General features: G+C 44.8%; 1 protein-coding gene across 1 annotated transcript in view; it reads right to left on the minus strand.

Moving 5' to 3' along the window:
- Git (ARF GTPase-activating protein GIT1) overlaps window positions 1-20,777 on the minus strand; it is a 258,810-nt gene that overhangs the window by 98,175 nt on the left and 139,858 nt on the right. The window contains exons 9-11 of the mRNA XM_075686917.1: window positions 19,282-19,330; window positions 7,410-7,577; window positions 5,144-5,246 (exon numbers count right to left, since the gene is read on the minus strand). Of these exons, the coding sequence (XP_075543032.1) occupies window positions 5,144-5,246; window positions 7,410-7,577; window positions 19,282-19,330 (320 nt within the window). The remainder of the gene's footprint in view (window positions 1-5,143; window positions 5,247-7,409; window positions 7,578-19,281; window positions 19,331-20,777) is intronic.

Here is a 20,777-nt window from a genome sequence, read left to right on the forward strand (position 1 = left end):
GTTTCCTCGAGGGGTTTGGCAAGTTCTCTGTCCAACTTTCTCAGGTACAAGTTACTGCGGACAGTAGCTAAGCAGAACCCGATTCATACACCCTCCTTTTACAGATGAGGAACATTGTCCCACTGGATAAATGTCGAAGTCAAGTAGTACATTGGTAATTCTAAAATACTTTTGACTCAGCTGCCAGTTTTGTTGCAAAACTTCAGGCCTCCAAATTTGTCAGTGCTTTCCTCAGTACATGTTAGTAGGTCAGACTGCAGAGTGGAATAATATAGGTCTTTCATGTCAGTGGAGAAAGCTTTTTGCCCCTTGTTTAGTGTGCCTTTTGACAAATTATAAGACTTGATTCGAGCTTTTTAGAAGGAATGGGTTACTGGTGTTAAGAATATTAAAGCATCAAGTAAGTAAACTGCAAATGACTTCTGTCATGTCCTTCTCGGAAATGAGTATCCTGAAGGGGACATCACACTCGTACGTTCTGGCTGAAGATTCTCCAAAACGTGAAGCTTTTTCAGGAACAGCCTACCCTCCACCAGACATAACATGAGGATCCTGAAGATTTTTCAAACCGAGTAGCTGTGTACAACGTGTATGTACTGAACTCAACTCAGTGTGCCATTACACAATGCCTTCAAACAGTACACAGCGAGACTTCAATTCTGGAAGTACACACACATGGCAGACCAGTTTAAGGAAGGCTTTTGGCAGCTTCATAAGGCATCTTCGGGAATGAGTGGTCAAGGACCCCAAGATGTCTACTTGCAAGCTGCACACTGATGAACTTCATCTTCCAGAAGGCATTCGACAAATCCCGGGACTAGGACCCAAGTTTGCTATGGCGACTGCAGGAACAAGACATGAGTTTCTGCTCTTGCTGCATCAAGTGTCCAGCATGCCCCTGAGGACAAGGCCACAAAGCAACCTCTGAAGGCATCGATGCTCTCATACACTGTAAGGCTCAACCTTCAAAGATTACCAACAGTGAGCCACCACCTTGCTGTCAGACGATTTTAAAGTGAAGATTTCTTTGCGGCATCTGATGGGTTTTGATGCCGCACTGGTCAGACTGTGGACAGGTGAGTCCACTGATTGTGTCGCCCCACTGTGGGTGACACTGCCAGCCAGCAAGCGTGAAGGCTTCGTTTCGTAACCCTGATGTGATGACATCGTCGATACGGCATAAAACCGTATCTTTGTTTGCCGACTCTCAAATTTAACAAAACAAATTTTTTTCCCTTTAAAATAAGTTTTTGCTATCGACTGATAATTTAGACATTTTTGCAGCCCATTCTGTGTATGAAAAACCAGTTAGTGACTGAACGAATTTGCATGAAAGGTTGAATTTCAATATGAAGAAATTTCAATATCGTGAAGTGCCTATTTTACCGACTTCGTAACATAGAGGTTTAAACGTACTTGACGTTTCGTGATGGTTTAGGTCACACTTTGCATTTCATGTGCCACTGCGAAGTCTGACAAATGTTATCTTGGAGAGGAATAATCATTTTCAAATTTTACTCACATCCTAACTGTACCATTGTATGATGGAACTGAACATTTCGTGTTCTCTTTTTGAAGGACTGTGTGATTTTTTTCTCAAGAAAAAAAAAATCTAGCGTAAGTTCCGTCAGCAGCGTACATTGTTGGGCGGATTAAGGGGGGACATGAGTTGTGGAGATTATTTCCTGCATCTTACGGCCAAATCTGATAAAAATAAACAAGCTTACTTACTTTTTCGTGCTGATTTCAAATATGCAATAATTTTTCTTGTAGGTCCATTAGTTCAGGAGATTGACAGTGCTGCCACTCTATTGTTTCCGGAGACAATGGAAAAAAAACTGCTCAGCAGAAAGTGAATATTATTTCATAGCTAGATATTACAATGTACAATAACTGCAATGCTGCAAAACGTTTTCAAATGAAATTCTAATTAGTCATTCTGCAGGTTATCAAAATTCTTTCCTTGACCACACCAAAAGAAAATTAATAAAATGGAAATATACATGCGCACAAATTTGAAATTCTGCCCTCAGCACTTAGTAATATGCAGATTAGGCTTTCTGCTAAAGAAAGAATTAGTGCTCTAGCTGTTCTAGATGATGAGATATCACTCCGACAGTCTAGTGAAGTGACCCAAAAACATGTTTTGAGAAAAGTGAGAAAACATGGAAAACACTATTTTATTTACAAATTTACAGCTGAAACACCTTAGTAGGCCCCAGGCATGTAGTCCTGTTGTCTCCCAGCCCGTGTGTGCCGCTTTTTGAGGGACTGGCGCAAATTTTCTGATGCTTTGCGCTTCTTGGCTGATGCTGCCATTCGACGCCTATCTTTCTCGGCCATGCGGGTGCGACTTTGCTCGCTTGGATTTAGACATAGTTCTTTCGTTGTGTCCTTTGAGGCCCTTGCATTACCTGCATTGAACTTTAATACTGCCTCTGTGACAGCAGCCTCCACCATGAATAAAGAAGCATGCCGATCTTTTGGCGCCAGTGCCCAGATCATCGAATGCAGGCTTTCATTGTTATTTTGCATTTTACCATCCTGGCAACGTTGCAGCAGTTTCTTGTCTGAAAGACGTTTATATACGGGACGTAAAGCCTGACACATGAGGAGGAAGTTTTCGAGGATGTTTTTGAACCGGCTCACCCTTGGCCATTGCAGCATTTTACTTGCACCAGGAGTTTGGGCCTGATGGACAAAGAGTGTGATAAGCCACATCATCGTTTGATGTAATGTGATGATATGTGGCCATCACTGCATTTTGAGTGTCATCTACATCTGCTTTGTGGGCCTTCAGAGCCCATCCATAGTATGAGGCTAACCTGGAGATCAAGTCTGCTTTCAAGCGGCCCTTTCCACCAAAACTCTCATGCCCAGGGCCTCTGTTTTTTGCCACCAAGTGGCACAAAGCCGTCCCCATGCGCTTTTGAACGTGATTCACGCAGTCCTCTTTTTCAATTGGGAGATACCTATACACTTCATCATCTTGTAAAGCGAGATAACTGCGGCTGTCCCCATCACAAAGCACTGTTGTATACAGCAGATTGTGTGCCGCTCCAATGATCGCCTGAAAAGGATGAGGGCAGCTTCCATCTCCATCTCCCCAGCTTTCTTATTAGTGTTCTTCTGACACTTGTGGCCATTCTCCCAGGCTCCATTAGAAGGGTCACTCTCCTTAGGCCCTGACACGCACCCAGCACAGAAATTGCCCAATACGACAAAGTCGAGCACAAGTCCGCTAAACAACTTGATCACGGTGCCGGCACCAATATAGAACGTATGACCGCGGGTCATCCATGACCCGCCATACAACACCACAATGTTTCCAGTGTGACCCACGTTCAGTTCGGCGTAAAGTTCGTGAACCGACTGCGCGCAGTTGCCCGTCAGATTACACGCCGCGCGATCGGCCGCTGGCGTCAACTTCGTCTTCACGTAGCTCTGCCACGTTTTCGTCTGAAGAGCCCGACGGCTGATGCCCATCAACGAGAAAACGTCATTGAACGTGGTCTGTCGGTTCCCCGTTGCCTGCATGGCACGCGTAGCCAAAACATTCACAGCAAAGGGTTTCATTCGTTCAGCACTGTGGACGCGCGGCGAGCTCCACACCGACGCAATCTCTCCACAGTTTGCACACATAAAACGGAGCTTCACAGCCAGTCTGTATTCCCGCTTATCTCTGACGATTTCTAAGGCACCACTGCAGATGTTGCAGTTCGCAAACGTTAATAAAGTGTTCACGGCACTCAAATCCACAATTGTAAACGTAGACCCATCAGGTGGGCGAAGTGCATCGTCGGTACTGTCACCCACGAACTCGCGTTTCCTCTCATTCGCTGGAGCGGAAGACAACTCCGATAGCTTTGCTTTGGCTTTCGCTTCCTCCTCCTCCAGCTCGGAGGGTTGCCAGTAGATCGTATCTTGCCGTACGTGAGCGCTGGGCGAAGGGTCCGCAGCAGACGGACTTGTCACAGTATCCGCAGCAGCCGATGCGGTCGTTAAGCCTGCCGTTGCTGCATCGACGATTTCGGCATCGGACGCTGAGGTTGTGGTGTCGTGGGCGTTTTGCAGTGTTGAGCAGCGTTTTTTGAAGTTTTCGATGAGCGTCTGTTGCACTTTTTTCGCACCAAACTTGCGCCGCATTCGAAATTTGCGCTCCGTTTCAGACATCGCGTTGACACTGGGGCAAGATGGCGCACCTCAATGCATGGCTCCAAATGCAGAGCAGACAATGGCCACGCAGTTCCGCCAATCGGGAGGCAAGCTCAAGTCACATGCACCGAGTGACGAATAGGAGGGCTTTCTAGTACCTTTCTTTTGCCGCGTGTTTTCTAAGTGGCCAATGGCTGAACGGGGCCTGTTCTGGCGGGAGTTTGAAGGGAAAAGTCGCCTCTTTCAAATGAGACCAAGATGTCCGCGCTAGCACACGTGGAAGAGTACGCGCGCATTTAGGAAAATGTGCCGTTTCAGTGCAAGTTACGCCTGAAATTCAGCTAGTACATGTCGTATAAGGCATCACAGCGGCTAAAATACTGATGTTATCGGTATGAAATTAACAATGTAGATGCAACAATAGCTGTACATTCCAAACATGCAATAAAAAAATTGAGTTTTTTTTCGAAATTTTTGGTCGCCACAACCTGTGTCCCCCCTTTTAATGCAAATCTGAAGTATGGCCAAGCACAAGCTTGGAGACTATGCAGTACTATCCAATCTAGTCTTGTATTTGTCCCAATTTTCACTCAGCTTTGTTCGCTACAAATGTCAGAATAAATTCTGCCCAACTTTTTAACCCGATGCAGGTATTGCTTTTTTGATCAATTATCTGCCTTAATCCCAGAAATCATCGGGTGCTTCATGTACAGGAATTCTAAGGTCACCCTTCCCTTTTCCATAAATTCTCAAGGCCACACACACACATGCACGCACACGCACGCATGTGCACAAGAGAACTTTTTGCTCAAGGTAAATGCTTCTTTCTTGAATGTAAAGCTTATCAGCTATTCATGTTTTACTTCAATGTCTTTCAACGTCACTAATATTAAATCAGGAGCTTTAACTCTTGTGAGTTCTCCAGGTGTAAAAGACAGGAACTGCCATTGTATAAAGACAGTGACAAGAAGGAAAGAATGTCACAAACCAGAGTGCTTGGCACCCAGGTGTCGCCGCTTGGCCTCCGACAGGACGTCAATGAGCAGGGTGGCAAACTCCCTAGCAGTCAGCCGCGCAAGTTTCTGGCGTGCCTGCGTGGGTGGTGAGAGGGCAATGCCACACTTCCCTCTGCCTAGCCTCATGATTCTGTCAACTCGCATGCGACCATTGCAGCTGTCTTTTGTGTGGCCCGACGACTGCCCCTTACAAAGTCTAAAGCACATCCTCACATCACAACAAGCCCAGTCCTGTATCATTTCGATGAAACCACCCACCTTATACTTCACAGCAACACCAGTGAATGGCACATTTAATCAAAAGCATTGTGCCTTCACTGAACATGATCTTGGATTGTAGCGCGAAGTGACAAGGACACAGACTAGAAGCAGACAGGATGAGCGCTAACTCTCAACTAAATTTTTATTGAAACGAACAATATATATATAGGTGATTGCAAATACCACAGCAAATGAACATGACAAGGTCTAAAGCTGAGGTTTTTTAGCGCATGAAAAGGGACGAAAGACAGTGGCAAGACGCAGACCACTGTCTTTCGTCCCTTTTCGTGCGCTAAAAAACCTCAGTTATGGAATACCAGCACACCCTAACCTACGCTCTTTCAAGGTCTAAAGACATCAGTTAAACATATCAAGAGGTAGGGAAGCCAAAAAAAGAATGATAAAAAGGCATTACTTCAGATTAACACACGTGCTGTTCCAAGATGATGTTACAGTACCAACTCGCCAAACTTTCTATCCTTTTGCATTTCACTGAACAAGCCATAGCGTATGCAAGCCCCACCCTTTCCTTGTCTTTGCTGAACAAGGTGTATAACCACTGTTTAGTGCATTCTACTACCATCACGGTTAAAAGACATGGCAGGCTGCCTTGGCCACTGGATCTTCTATTCCCAAAAGTACTGCTACTTCTGGGAAAGCATGTCGAGAAGCAGATGTTCTGTTGCCACCATCCACTACAGCCTAGTCAACTGGCAGCTCTTCGTGGCTTAGCCCTATTGATACTGGTGGCTGTGCACCACTAGTCAGACTTCTGCTGTGCCAGACATACAGGCTTGCACAATGCAGTAAGCGTTCAAGTTACAAATGGTGCTATGCAGGCAGTTCTCTTTTCTGTGTCGACAACAATTTTTAGGGTTTAAGTTTCCAATTTTTCTCAATTTAAACAAGTTGTAAAGAACTCCAAAGTGCACATGTAGCTGGTGTTGTCACTCGTCCTCAAAAGGACATGTCTGTAAAGTTATAGAATGGTCAATGGCAGTGCAGACTTTGCTGTTGAGACTGTGCAGAATAATATGTAATTGCCCTGGTTTGCGGTATTCCTAGGTTGCAACTTTTTTATGCATAACAGCACTTCACTTTTATGGGAAAATGACAGATATCACATTACACGAACCACTAACTGCATTGCATCTGCTGCAATCACCTCCCCGGCCAATTGCGACTGCACTGTCTTGATAGCAAAGTCATTCCCACTGACTATCCTCTTACTTGATAGACATGTCTCTTTGAGGATGCATGAAAACACTAGCTTTGTGGCACTTTGGAGCTTTTAAAACATTGTTAAATTTATAACTTAAGCTCTAAATTTAACTTAATTCGTTCATTCACTCATTTATTTCACAGTGCAAACTAGACCAACTTTACCAGAATGACGTCTTTTACTTGAGCATCTGTTTTAGGAATGGTATCAGAGCACATATCACTATATACTGCGGCTCTGTTCTTTTATTTTTGTTTTTTTAGTGGTGTTTATGCATTTTTGTCCCGACAAACAGATTAAAATGAAGGTCTGCAGTATGAAATTCTACTAAATTAACAAACCTGCATTACCTCATATGGCTTCTTCTGTGCATTTACCTTTGTATAGTAATTGTTTATTAGAAAAATAATTGTTGCGGTCCTCACTTAAACCAAGGCAGTTGTGTTGTAACTGACCACATTAGGTGTGGCTCTATTGAGACTGCATCAAGGTATGGAACTGCACAGCAAGGTTGTTCATCTTGACACTTCATACAATGGCACCTTTCTGCAGGCCTCATCTGTCAGGTACTGAGACTATCCTTTGCACAAATATGAGGGAGGATGCCAATCCCGCAGTTTGTGGGGCACTAACATCCAAGCTGGTTGGTAAGGCTTTGAAGGGAGCAAAGCAAGAAGCGGGCATGTGTGTGGGCCACTTGCCGTTCCCTTCAGGGCCTCAATGCTACCAGGAAGCCAAGAGATTGCAGCACTGACCTGGTTTCTGGTGGAGGACAGCTCGGGGCTGACAGGCAAAAAGGGTACAGCCTGTCGGTCGGCCCCAACCAGGCTGGCCCCACCCCCGAGCCACACAGCCTCGCACTCTCGCCGGTCCACCTCATCATACAGGTCTCGTGCAAGCTCCACAAATAGCCGCTCCGGCAACTGCAACGCCCATGATGACCTCAGTACCACCACCTCAATGACACTTCTAACTGCAAAGGAACTTTTTTTGGGACAAGTTGGTGCTTGGGCTTACTAAACATATCGTTCTGGCGCAAAGTAGTAGAGACAGCGAATGGCCAACTACCAACTGTTGATTGGTAGACAGATAAAAAAATAAAGAAAACTTCCATGCATGTTAAGCGCAGAAGATGCGTGATGCAGAAACACAGCCTCATCAAATCTGCACCTCAAAAAGGCAGATTTCCAAAGAAAACAACATATTGATGTGCCACTAAGACAAGCCGATGCTTTCTTTCTGACAAACGCTCGCAATAGTTCTGTCACCCTATCTGTCTGAAGAAAACACGGCAGCTGTCTACACTGCTCCTCTATCTGTGCTATATCAAATGCCTTTCCCTATCTTCTGAAGGGCCTTCCACAGTTGAACCCATTTACAATGATACCGGCTTTAACAGTATACTAGCCTGTCGATGGCAACAGACTACTTCAAGCAATGAAAAAATTGCGGCAGAACCCATCTTATGATGACTGTTGACGGTAATGCATTAGCATTGAATCGATATAGCAGCATAACATATAGCCACCATCAAAACAAGTTGTGTATGAGGCATGTACTGGCGTGGGAATCCTCCTCCGCGCTTCTCTAAGAACACTCAGTGCCATCTAGCACTGCCGCCGCGAAGGCTGGGGTGGAATTCGAAATGCAGGGCGCACAGGTGTGTGTGAAAGCTGAGAAACATGTCTTGTGACAACTGGGCTCCTCTCTTGAACGTCTTTCTGGACACGCTTTACCACCTAGTGGCGCTGCCAAGAAGTCTGCGTGTGGCCTCCAAGATGGGAAGCGTAGTGCGCCAGCGCCTGCAAACGTTGAGAATTGTTCCCTCACTTGCCGCACACTCAGAGGCACATACTCAGTGACCCCAGCTGATGAGACGCTAATTGAAGAGTGGCACACACCCAGTGGATCCGTTGCCCAGCTACCTAATGCATTGGTGGGAAAGGCATTCACTGAAAAAGAAGCACATACCTAGCGCACATGTCAAGCAGCCCACAAATGCGTCAAATTGCTGTCCTTGAGGAACCCTTGTGAAGCGGGTTCAATTCCGCATAGCATCAGAGAAGTTTAAGGGATCTTTTTCGTCATTGTAGGGCATACATACCCAAGCGACACCCATTCAACCACAGACCACCCAGTGACCCAGGTAGACAGGAACAATGGTTAGATAGAAACATACATAGACACAGACATAGCCTTCGAAAAGTATGTGAAGTATTCTAAGAAAGCAAACATACTAAAAAAGATTTGAATCTGTGTCATGAGTAACAAGCAAGACGCGTGCATCTGGTGTGAAAAAGGTGACAATGCCAGTTGGCAAAAAGAAGGAATCTGTGAATGCGAACAAAAAAAGAAGACAAAAATCAAGTAACCTGAAGCTCGAGGAAAGAGGGAAAAACAAGAAAAAGAAGAGAAATGAGCTGGCATTGCTGACGTCGGCATGGACTGGTGCAGACGCATTGCAAGCTGTGCTCTGGTGACGTGATCGAGATTCGTCAGAGATCCAGACCAGAGAGGGGCCTTCCGAGAGTTGGCCAGCGACAGCTGCAGCTGCTGTGCTACGGTGCTGTGGCAGTGCTCCATGGCCTCAGTCCAGCCCCGTGAAGCCTTACCTGTCACCGTCCAGTGCCACGGAGGCAGCCGCCTGGTCACGTCAGCGACAAGGCAGACTATCGACTACGACCATGCCCTGTGCCACATAGGTAACAGATGCATTGCCGTCACTGGGGGAACCACATTGTCAACCGACAGCGACGGACGCCGACGCCTGCATCACGGTGGAGTTGCAATAGCTGCATCTTGTGACACATTGGACCGGCGACTGCCATGTCATGATGGTTATTTTGTGTTCTTTAGCATATTGTGAACTGAGACACTATAGCTCAGGTGTTGGTTTACCGTGCATAAGTAGCGAGGATAGGGTACTAGCAGGTGTTTATAGAGTTATTTTTTGTAGCATATCTTTGTAGTTTTTTTGTGTACAAATGTTTTTGTTATCATTCTTTTTTTCTGTTATGTACATGTTGTCTCCTGTCTGTTTCTAGACCGCCTAAATTTGTGACAATCTGTTAAATTTGCTGCAGTTTATTGATTCGATCTTTTGGATAATTCAATAAAAATTTGAGGTCTCAAAAGGGTTGCTCCAACAGGAGTTGACTGTATTACAAACGGTGCGAGTCAAAAGAAAGGAGAAAATCTTATTCTTCATCAAACTAAAATCAATTCCACTGCTTTATTAATGTTTTTGAAAATATCACAGCTGGTTGTAATGCATGACAAAGTCTACACAAAAGAAATATTTTGCAGCAACCCACAAGATCATAGTTGAAATATCACGTACAAGAAAATCTGTGAGAAGGAAACAAAACCCGATGACCCACACACAATGACCGTGTGTTTTTCTCTCCTAATGCCACAGTTTGATAACGTTTGGTAACGTAGGATGCAATGGCACAGCACTATAAGAGCTTAATAAACAGGTTTTACATAAAGACCCGTACTGTGTGCAATAAATGTTCTTACAAGGATACACAGTAAAACCTCGTTCATATGTGTTGGGAAAAAAAAGTGAGTAAAGATGCACAAACCGGGTAAACGTAAGTAACTAAAAATAACAAAGTAAAATAACTAAACAAAAAGTAACTAAAACATTCGCAGATTCAACTACTGTTGACATCTACGTAATGTGAAGCCTCGCGCAGAACCTTGCGGCATCAGATGCCGGCGGATGCGCATCGAGCTGGTGGTGCTCTGGCGGCCCCTGAAGCGCGTTTTGTTGTTTTCCTATTGCGTGGTGTTTAAAGAGGGCGATGGGAAACAAACAAAATTGAACTGATGGGCGATGCCGGATGCTGTCGAAGCGAAATGTGATGCCCACATTGCCCTGCCTGCAGCAGGGAACGATGGCCAGTTTGGATTATCGCCTACTAAAAGCATGCAGTACATACCTCACATACATGCAGTGGCACTATACATCACGCACTGTAAAACAGATAGGTGAGGATGCTTATCGCAATAGGTTTGGCGGCGATAGCTGTGAATGAGGCGTGCGATGCCCCGGGCGGAGACTGGCTGGTTCCGGGATAAGAAACTGCGCGCGCCACCATTTTCATGCGAGGCTGGTGGCTATATGTTGTTCTCGATCGTGCATGCTTTGCACCTTGTTAACATAGAATCCAGCATCCACAAAACGTATGAGATTGCAGTCTGCAGCAAGAAACAGAGGCGCGTTTCGGTTATCGCCTATTAAAAGCATGCGCTACGCTTCCGACAGCAGCACGCGCTCTGAAACAGGCAGACGAAGATGCTTATAACAATATTACTGGTGATGATAGCTGTGAATTCCGCATGCAGGGACCCCAGAGAAGATTCGCCACTACCAAAATGAAAAACCGTGTGCGCACCGGCGTTTTCATGTGAGAAGGGCGGGCAAGTATTGCAGTGAAGCTGCCACAGTGGGCAGCTATAGGCTGTCCTCGATCGCGTACGCCTGGCACATTTTCACGTTTACATAGGATCTAGCAGCCAGAAAACGTATCATACAATCGCACTATGGCGGCATACTGAACATTGGTGCCGAAAACTCATATTTTCTGGGAACGTACAAACCAATGAAAAATTAGCATAGCGTGTTCTCGATACCAAACATTGACGCCGGGAAGATGTATGTAACAGGAACGTATCAACAAGGTTCTACTGCACATTACGCAGTAGTGCACACAGATGGCAATGAACTTGCAAAAAGCTCAGGTTTAGTGCATGTTTAATTTCCGATTGAACACTGAGGTGGTCCAAGTAAAAATATTTCAAATAGCACATCTAATAACACACTGTATTGTCTTCAAGTGGAGATGTGCCTCCGAGATCCAGTGTTGCTAATACGGTTAGCTAGATGAAATTTATGCAAAAGATAAAGTTTAATATCTTATTATTGAATATGTTTTTGTTTCTCAATATTTTGCCTGGGTATATTTCTGTGCTCTCAGTAAGCAGGAAAGGTATGGTTTCTTGTGAAAAGTTTGGGGTTCACATTAAGCCTAGGAGGTTGTTATAAAATAGCCTACACTGCTCCTTACAGACCATACATTGCAAGTGAGCTCACAAATAACATTCTTTCCAATCTATTATTAAAGAAAAAATGTTTGATCTTGACTACTTTTATCGAGAACACTGGTGAGTGGCTTCCTGTGTTGCACACGACGAGAGTCGTTGAATACTAAAATAAAGCTTAAATACTTGCATTCTGAAAATCCTTATGCATGTTCATGCAAAATTTGGCCACGATTGAGTCGAACTAAGTACAAGACTTTTTTGCACAAGCAGTAAAACAGCCAGAGATTGAAGAAAGAGATAAACGAAGTTGAAAGTTTCTGCACATCCTTGTTGCTATTCCAAAATATATTCTTGTTCCTATTGATGCACATTCTTGTTGCTATTGCAAAATATGTACACTAATCTTTCCCGAAGAAGGGTAAAACTTCAGAATTCTAATACTGTGTAGGCGATACTCTCAGAACCCCTGCAATTTTCCTGTAGAACTTCTTTAAGAACTCTTATTAAAGCGTGGTTACAGAAGTGGCCATCTCCCCACAACAATGTGTGAAGCTAATGTTGTTCTGGGGCGCAGTCACCAAATCTCGCTGTTGCCTCATTTTGGGTTGTGCCCTGAACACAGCGAGACAACAGCTTTTGATCTGCCAGCCTCTCATATGTAAGAAGCAGGGCCTTCACCAGAGCACTTGTGAAAATTTAAGAATGAACTGATGCAAACTCAGCCAAGGCTAGCGCTTGCTTGTACTTACACCAGCAAAGCTCACCACCTATAGCAAAACTTGTGGTTATGAGCCTCAACGGTCGAGTGTGAAAATAATGGGGTTTCACGTGCCAAAACCACTTTCTGATTATGAGGCACGCCGTAGTGGAGGACTCCGGAAATTTCGACCACCTGGGGTTCTTGAACGTGCACATAAATATATGTACACTGGTGTTTTCGCATTTTGCCCCCTCGAAATGCGGCCGCCATGGCCGGGATTCGATCCCGCGACCTTGTGCTCAGCAGTCCAGCACCATAGCTACTGAAATGGAGCCCCTCAGTTACCATGCTGCAATTAGAATTATTTTAAGTCCTTTGTTTAAAGAGATGCCGATTTTTTTTTTTCGAATAAAAATAGTGTTGAAGCTTAAAATCAAAACCAAGATATGAAGAATAATTTTAAGAAAGAAAAACAGAGCTTTCATACCCAAATCTCACTGTAAGCCCAGCGGTGAAGGAATTAACTTTGAAACAGTTTCTATTGGTGCAGGAAAGCTCACGTTCATACACCTTGCCCCTGCCAACAAGAGACATTGCGCGAAATGCGAAGGTTGTGGGTTCAGTCCCCACCTGCGGCAAGTTGTTTTTTCATCCACTTTCATTTCCATTAATTTATCGTTACATTATTTCATTCATTAAGCACAGGTAATTTCCCCTATGTTGTCCTTGGTGTCAGTGTTTGTTGGCTTCTCATGATATGACTTATAAAAATCGGGCCCCTTGGTTAACCCCCTTTCTTCTCGTTTATTACATAACGAGGGTCTCGAATCCGGCAACATTGATGCCTTCAGGTAGCATATGTAGGTTTATTGACCAGTTGCCTTCACCCAAAAAGATCACGTCCTCGTGACGCCTGTGGCAAAAAGGACGTTCCACGTCCGCTGCCAAGGTCTGTGAGTGGTGGCACTGGCTAACACTCCCAGGGTTCTACTAGGACACATAAATACCCAAGAAAGTGGACGCGGAAACAACGCCGCGGTAGCTCAATTGGTAGAGCATCGCACGCGAAATGCGAAGGTTGTGGGTTCGGTTGCCACCTGCGGCAAGTTGTTTTTTCATCCACTTTAATTTCCATTAATTTATCGTTACATTATTTCATTTATTAAGCACAAGTAATTTCCACTATGTTGTCCTTGATGTCAGTGTTTGTTGGCTTCTCATGATATTGTGGGGAAGATGTAACACAGCTTAAGGCTGGTAGTGCCGCTCAGGACGAGCAAAAAAGGAAAGAGGTAGGGGTAATCAAAGGGAGCGGAAAACAGGGTGAGCGCTACCCTGTTTTCCGCTCCCTTTGATTACCCCTACCTCTTTCCTTTTTTGCTCGTCCTGAGCGGCGTTACCAGCCTTAAACAGTTATGACATACCGACTTGCCCAAACTGCCACGCATGTAACACAGCACACATCTCGAGACCAGGGGGGACTACGTCAAAATTTTTTCTCATTTCAAACAAAAATTAGTTTGATGAAACTTTCGCAGTTTAAGAACAATACAGTGTGCTATTAGATGCACTATTTGGAATAATTTAACCAAGACCATCTCAATGTTAAATTGGCAAACAAACAAATGGTAAAATAGAGATTTGCAAGTTGATTGTTGTTTATGTGCACTGCTATGTAATATATCCTTTAAAATCATTTTTCGCATACAGCAGAAGTCCTGCGCACTTGGCTGCTGTAAATTTTAAGCTCTTGCAGGGGCCCAACTTCTAGGAAGCAAAAATCCCCAAAAATGGTCCAAAAATGGTCAATTTTGTCTATTTCTAGGCCTATAAAAATAATTGAAAAATGAGGGAAGGAAGAATGCCATTTTTGGTGTAACAGTAAGGCCTGCGCTCATTTTCCTCATGAAAAATTGTTTTTCTCTCAAGCAGAAGGAACCGATTCCTTGGCAACGCGTTTTATGATGCATAATTTGGTGCCTTTCAACAAAGTTCACGTGGTACTTGCGCCAGTGAAAAATTTTTCCATGACAAATATTTTATGAAATGACTTTTATTATGTTGAAGAAGAGAGAGAGAGTGAGCAAACATTTATTTCGTGAATCAGCATGAAAGAGTTCTTTCTTTGCCCAGGGCGGGCTGCTCCCTTAGTCCAGAAAGCCATTGGCGATAGGTTCTTCCTGTGCCTGGTTTACCAGCTTGCATTGGCCTTCCAGATCAGAGGTGACGAGCGAGGCCTCCCACGATTCTTCACGGTGCTCTTCTGCTTCATCCTGTTTGTCTGTGGCATCTGCTTTGTTGTTGGGTGGCACGAACACTCAACTACCATACATATCGTGGAGAGTGTCCAGCACTCCGCAGTAGCGACAGAAGTATGGGAAGCGAGTGGGCTGCAACCTGTGCATTATGATGCCATGCACATAAGTGTTGGTCTGGAGGCACTGCAGGGCGACTGTCTCTTCCCTGCTGAGTCAGGTAGTGGATATTCTCTTCATTCCAGTAGGTAACACTGTAGGATATTCGAATATTTCCTGGGGATGTCCTCATCACGTCACAAGTCCCCTCTGGCTGGAAGGCCGGGCTTGTGTGATTACAGGCTGCAGCGTGCACCACTTCATTTTGCACCAACGGTTCATGACCCAGGGCCCAGATGACATAGGTCTCGGGAAGTTGTTTCCGGTTTGAAATATTTACCAGAATTTTGGGCACGATCACGGATTGAAATCGAAGGTGAAAAAAAGCCAGCATAAAAGAAATGTGGAGAAATGGACAAGGAATCACAAAAGATTGGTGGAAAAGCTGGAGCAGGGAGAATATCTGAAAGAATTGAGACAGAAAAGTAACGCAAGAAAGCAAAAAACAAAAGTGAACTGAGGAGATATCATTTTGCTTGGTGCACACACTACTAGGTCCTTCTGTAACCTGGCTGAGATCTTGGAAGTTTATTCTGGAGTAGACGGGAAGCCACCATTTCTTTCTCTTAAAAACCAAAGTAAAACTCATTTGGAGACCTGTCCAACATCTTCAAGCACTTGACAGTTGTTTCCATCGATAAGAACAGTGAGCAATGCAGCAGCAAAAGGGGCAACATGCTCAGGAGCCCCTTTTTCTACGTATTCCAGGTTGCGGCTCTGCTGGCAAAGTGCGAGTTTTTGTTGGCCTGCCGCATTGCAACTGCCTCGTGGAATCACGATATAGGACGGCTTCACATCCCGTTAACGGATCCTGGCGACATGTGCCACGTCAACAAGACATCAAGCCCTGGCATCGCAGCATACGCCCGGGATCAGCCATGGATGACGTGGACTCACGTGACCCTGCAGGAGGACTTAAAAGTGGAGCTAGCACCATGCTGCCCCAGTGGGCAAAGCTGCAGCGAAATGGGCAACATGCTTGGGAGCCTCTTTTTCTACGTATTCCAGGTTGCGGCTCTGCTGGCAAAGTGCGAGCTTTTGTTGGGCTGCCGCACTGCAACTGCCACGTGGAATCACGATATAGGACGGCTTCACCTCCCGCTATCGGATTTCCCTCTAGCTAATATAGTCAGAAACTCTATGATTACACCAGCACCTGGTTACACGTACAACATGGAGGTATGCACATGGGGGAAGCTACAGGAGCTAGGCTAGAAGCATGTACGAGGCGGCCATTTTTCAAATATTGATGGCGATGCAACCTGGATTTAGGGTCGTACTCGATTCTAACATGCATGCAATTTTTGGACCCGGTTTATCGGAAAAAAGGTGTGCATTAGATTCGAGTAAATATGGTAATATCATAAGAAACCAACAAACACTGACACCAGGGACAACATAGCGAAAATTACTTAATAAATGAAATAAAGAAACGATAAATTAATGGAAATGAAAGATGATGAAAAAAAACAACTTGGCACACGTGGGGAACGATCTCACAACCTTTGCATTTCGCGTGTGATGCTCTACCAATTGAGCTACTGCGGCACCGTTTCCCCATCCACTTTCTTGGGTACTTACGTTTCCTAGTAGAACCCTGGAAATGTCAGCCAGCGCCACCACTCACAAACCTTGGCAGCAGATGTGGAACATCCTTTCTGCCACAGGCATCAAGAGAATGTGATCTTTTTGGGTGAAGACAACCGGTCAATAAACCCACACATGCTACCTGAAGTCATCAGTGTGGCCGGATTCGAGACCCTCGTGTAATAAATGAGGAGAAAGGGGGTTAACCAAGGGGCCCGATTTTAATTACTCATGTCATAAGAAGCCAACAAACGCTGACACCTGAGACAACATAGCGGAAATTAGTTGTGCTTTATAAATGATATGTTGTACCTGGTGTCAGTGTTTGTTGGCTACTTATGATATTGTTATGCTAAAGCTATAGAGAGAACAGAGCAAGAGGAGAATAAAGGGCGCTCATGGGATGAACCAAAATTGTCAGTAGCAGGATAACTGGCACGGCCGTCCCACTCTTGAGAAACTGCAGGTGGTCTTGGTGAGTAATCGTCGTGGAACTGATAACTGGGATGCGCGTTCATGGTAGGGTTTGGTGCTCTTGAACGAAGAGCGAAATTGTAAGCGTCTACAGAGGCGGCTTTGATGGACGTCTCATGCAAGTCGTGGTGAGAAAAGGGCTCTTAAGCCCGCGGAGCCGAGAGGGAAGCCGCCTCATGTCAGTCAAGCTCTTCACGCTACACTTGCCGAATAACTGACGCTAGGTCAAATGGAGCTGGGACTACATCAACACTGGTGACGTTAGTTGCGTTGGCCAGGCAGCCGAACTTCAGTGTGATATGCCGAGCTTTCAAGGCTTCAAACATACGGCAGTGTCGAATGACGTCACTTACGGTGTCCAGACTGTCTTTCCTGATGAGGAATTGGTACACGTCCTCGGCGATCCCTTTTAAAAGATGACCAGCTTTGTCCTCCTCTGTCATCTGAGGGTCCAGGGCCTTGCCCAGCTTCAGCACTTCCTCGATGCACGTCGTGCAGGTTTCGCTGGGAACTTGGGCTCACTGCTCACTACTGTCCATCTCTCAAGCACTTCCTGATTTCGTCTACGAACTTTTCCCATGTGGTCATGCTTTCTTCGTGGTTTTCAAGCCGCAAAGACGCAGTTTCCTTGAGGAAGAAGGCAACATTGTTAAGCTGGGCGATGGTGTTCCAGCCATTGAACCGACTTGCGCGTTGGTAAAAGATGAGCCATCCATCCACGTCCTCCCCAGCTTTTCCGGCGAAGGCTCGTGGTTCGAGGTAGGGCTGCCATGGTTAGCTGGAAGAAGGTGGCGAGTTGTCGCCGTCAGAAGCCATCTCTGGTGGCAGACTGGCAATTTGGCAACTTCGGCGAAGGTCCACAGATTGCGCCTCTGCGGGTGGTTCGTCGTCGTTCTTCAGGGGCACCGTTGTTTTACTCCACATCGTCCACCAAAACTGTGACGATGAGGTCCGTTTATTTAAAGATGTTTTGATGAAAAGGGGCCATGTCAACACCAAGCCGCTCTAAAGACAAGCGCCCTTCGTTCTCCTCATCCTCTGTTGTCTCTGTAGCTTTAGCGTAACGATATGACAAATAAAAATCGGGCCCCTTGGTTAACCCCCTTTCTCCTTGTTTATTACATAACGAGGGTCTCGAATCCGGCAACACTGATGACTTCAGGTAGCATGTGTGGGTTTATTGACCAGTTGCCTTCGCCCAAAAAGATCACCTTCTCGTGACGCCTGCGGCAGAAAGGATGTTCCACATCTGCCGCCAAGGTTTGTGAGTGGTGGCGCTGGCTAACACTCCCAGGGTTCTACTAGGAAACATAAATACCCAAGAAAGTGGATGGGGAAAGGCCACGGAAGCTTAATCGGTAGAGCATCGCACGCCTAACGCAAACGTTGTGGGAATGTTCCGCACCCGCGGCAAGTTGTTTTTTCATCCACTTTCATTTCCACTAATTTATAGTTTCTTTATTTCATTTATTAAGCACAAGTAATTTCCCCTATGTTGTCCCTGGTGTCAGAGTTTCATGGCTTCTTATGATATGACCAATAAAAATCTGGCCCCCTGGTTAACCCCCTTTCTCCTCGTTTGTTCACAGTAAGTAAATTGACAGGACAAGCAGAGCCTTTGCCCATTTACCGCATTGTCCAAGTGTTTTTGTGTACTGAATAACATGAGTTCACTCCAATTTTCCTGCTTTAAAAACCTATTTGAGGATACTGAGCCTTCCTATAAATTTGTGCTTTGGCACAGTATGCCACGAGTTTAAAGCGCACTAGAGAGAAAATTGATTTTCACCTGCATTAGCAACCTTATAACTTCAGAAGAGGCTTGCTATACAAGCCAGGAAAGCTGCAAGATGGGTGGTGACGCCACCTTGAAGTTTCCGCATGCCATAGATTCTGATGGCATCTGGTGGGGCCTAATTATTTCTATTTCTAAAAATGCACTGAAGTGGATTTTAAACAAGATAAATAATAAATTGGGCAAATTTCACGAACATTTAATAGGCCAACGATGCCCCAATACACAGAGATACTTTGAAATACATGACATCACACTCAAGTAATGTCACTAAGATTTCGGTGCAAAAAAAAAAAAAAAAAAAAAAAAGAAGTTCAACTTTGAACTTGATTTTTGCTTCTAATAATCAACCTATTATCACAAAATTAACAACAATACATAGTTTTTATAGAATACTTTATCAGTCTGGACTGATTTAGTGCCTCCCTTTAGTGTCCTTCCTCACGACACCGGAGTAGAGTACGTCCGCCCTTAACCAGTTTCTTGTGTTCTGCACAAGGGAGAGAACTGCGGCCCCCCCATGAACCGGCCCGTCCTGCACGTCACACACGTGATGCGGCAAACCAGTGAGATCAACTTGCCGACTGTCTGCCAAGCAAACTTACCGACTGGAGCTTGTACTTGGCTGCCCGTGCATGTGCTGACAAGTCCAGGCTGCAGGCCCAAAGAAAAGAACCGTCACAGAACTCACTAATTCAAATTAGTTGTACACAAATTTTACATTTCTACACTTGTTCGATTGTATTACAATCCAAGAAACAACACCAGCCACAAGAAATGAATGATATTCATTAAGCACATTATTCCCTGACCTTTTGAGATCTAATGCAACAAGTGGTTACTGCCAAGGTAAAATAGGTTGATGCAAATACCACATGTCAACCGCAGATGTACAGCAGTGTTCAACTGCAGTTATCTTTACAGGTTGGCCCGACAGATTTACTGCTAAATTAAAGGGGTGCTGGCATGCATCTGGGAAGAGCTGGGGTGTTTGCGTTGCTGTCAACGGCTACAGCTTGGTTCAGTGACAGCAACTTGTTTGGCAATTTTGTTACAAACACAGACAACATACTAGGCTAGTGTCAAGAGCAGCAACTTAAATATACGCGTATTCTTCATTGCCTGCACACTACCTATTAATCGTGAAAATTTTGTTGAAAAAGAAGGGAAATGGTAGAAAGACACAAGCATTTGCTTCCAAGGATAAACAATTGGGAACCGTTTTGAGCACACACTTTTGGCGATTAAGAACTGTGCTCATATTTCAAGATGGCACACACATACAGCCTGACAACAGCAGTTTTCAACAGCTGTGCTTTTTTTATTTCACATTTCAAGACACTCCATTAAAACAGCCAATATAGCCCCAGGACCACCGCCGGACTCAGTTATGCAACAGCAAGCAAACAACGAGCAGAGAGCATGCTTTGCTCTCTGTTGCTTCTCACTTTGGAGGAGTAGGAGAAAAGGTCGCAAGAAACATGCCACTGAACTTTTTTTTTTTCTACCACCATAACCTTTCAAGAGCAAAAGTAGGAGTTAACAGATCACTCTCTAATCACCTCACAACAGACTGCTTACAGCCAATGATGAAATGTGTCTCGGTCATAGATGATTTCAAGTGCTTGGAGCTGTATGAAGGAGCCCTTGATAAATTCCCTGGGAGTTCTGAAAAAATCTTTTTGTCTTAAACACGAAAGCTGATCATGTGAAAACAATGAAATTACACCAAGAAGCAAGGGAACCGAGGCAGCAGTTACCTCTTGTGAGCAAGCTTTTATTTGTGCTCTGTTGCTCATCTGATTGACCAAGGCATACAGAGTGACTCAATGTGTACATCGACCTTCTGTCACTCATCTATCCTCGTCCAGCAGTCACTCATAAACTATGCAGGTAAGGATATCCTTCAGAATGTTCTACTGAAACATTTGTGTGCCTGTTTCTGGTCTTGCTGTTTTTATCCAAAATATGCCCACTATTTTAACAAGGCATCAGCATGCAAAAATGGAACGTCTTCTTGGCTGTGTGATACCAATGACGTGTATACATAGATGCTCTTGTTTCTCTATTTTTTTTTTCAGTGACAGTGAAGTATTAGACT

This window comes from Dermacentor variabilis, chromosome 3 (genome assembly GCF_050947875.1).
Source record: "Dermacentor variabilis isolate Ectoservices chromosome 3, ASM5094787v1, whole genome shotgun sequence".
Taxonomy (NCBI): domain Eukaryota; kingdom Metazoa; phylum Arthropoda; class Arachnida; order Ixodida; family Ixodidae; genus Dermacentor; species Dermacentor variabilis.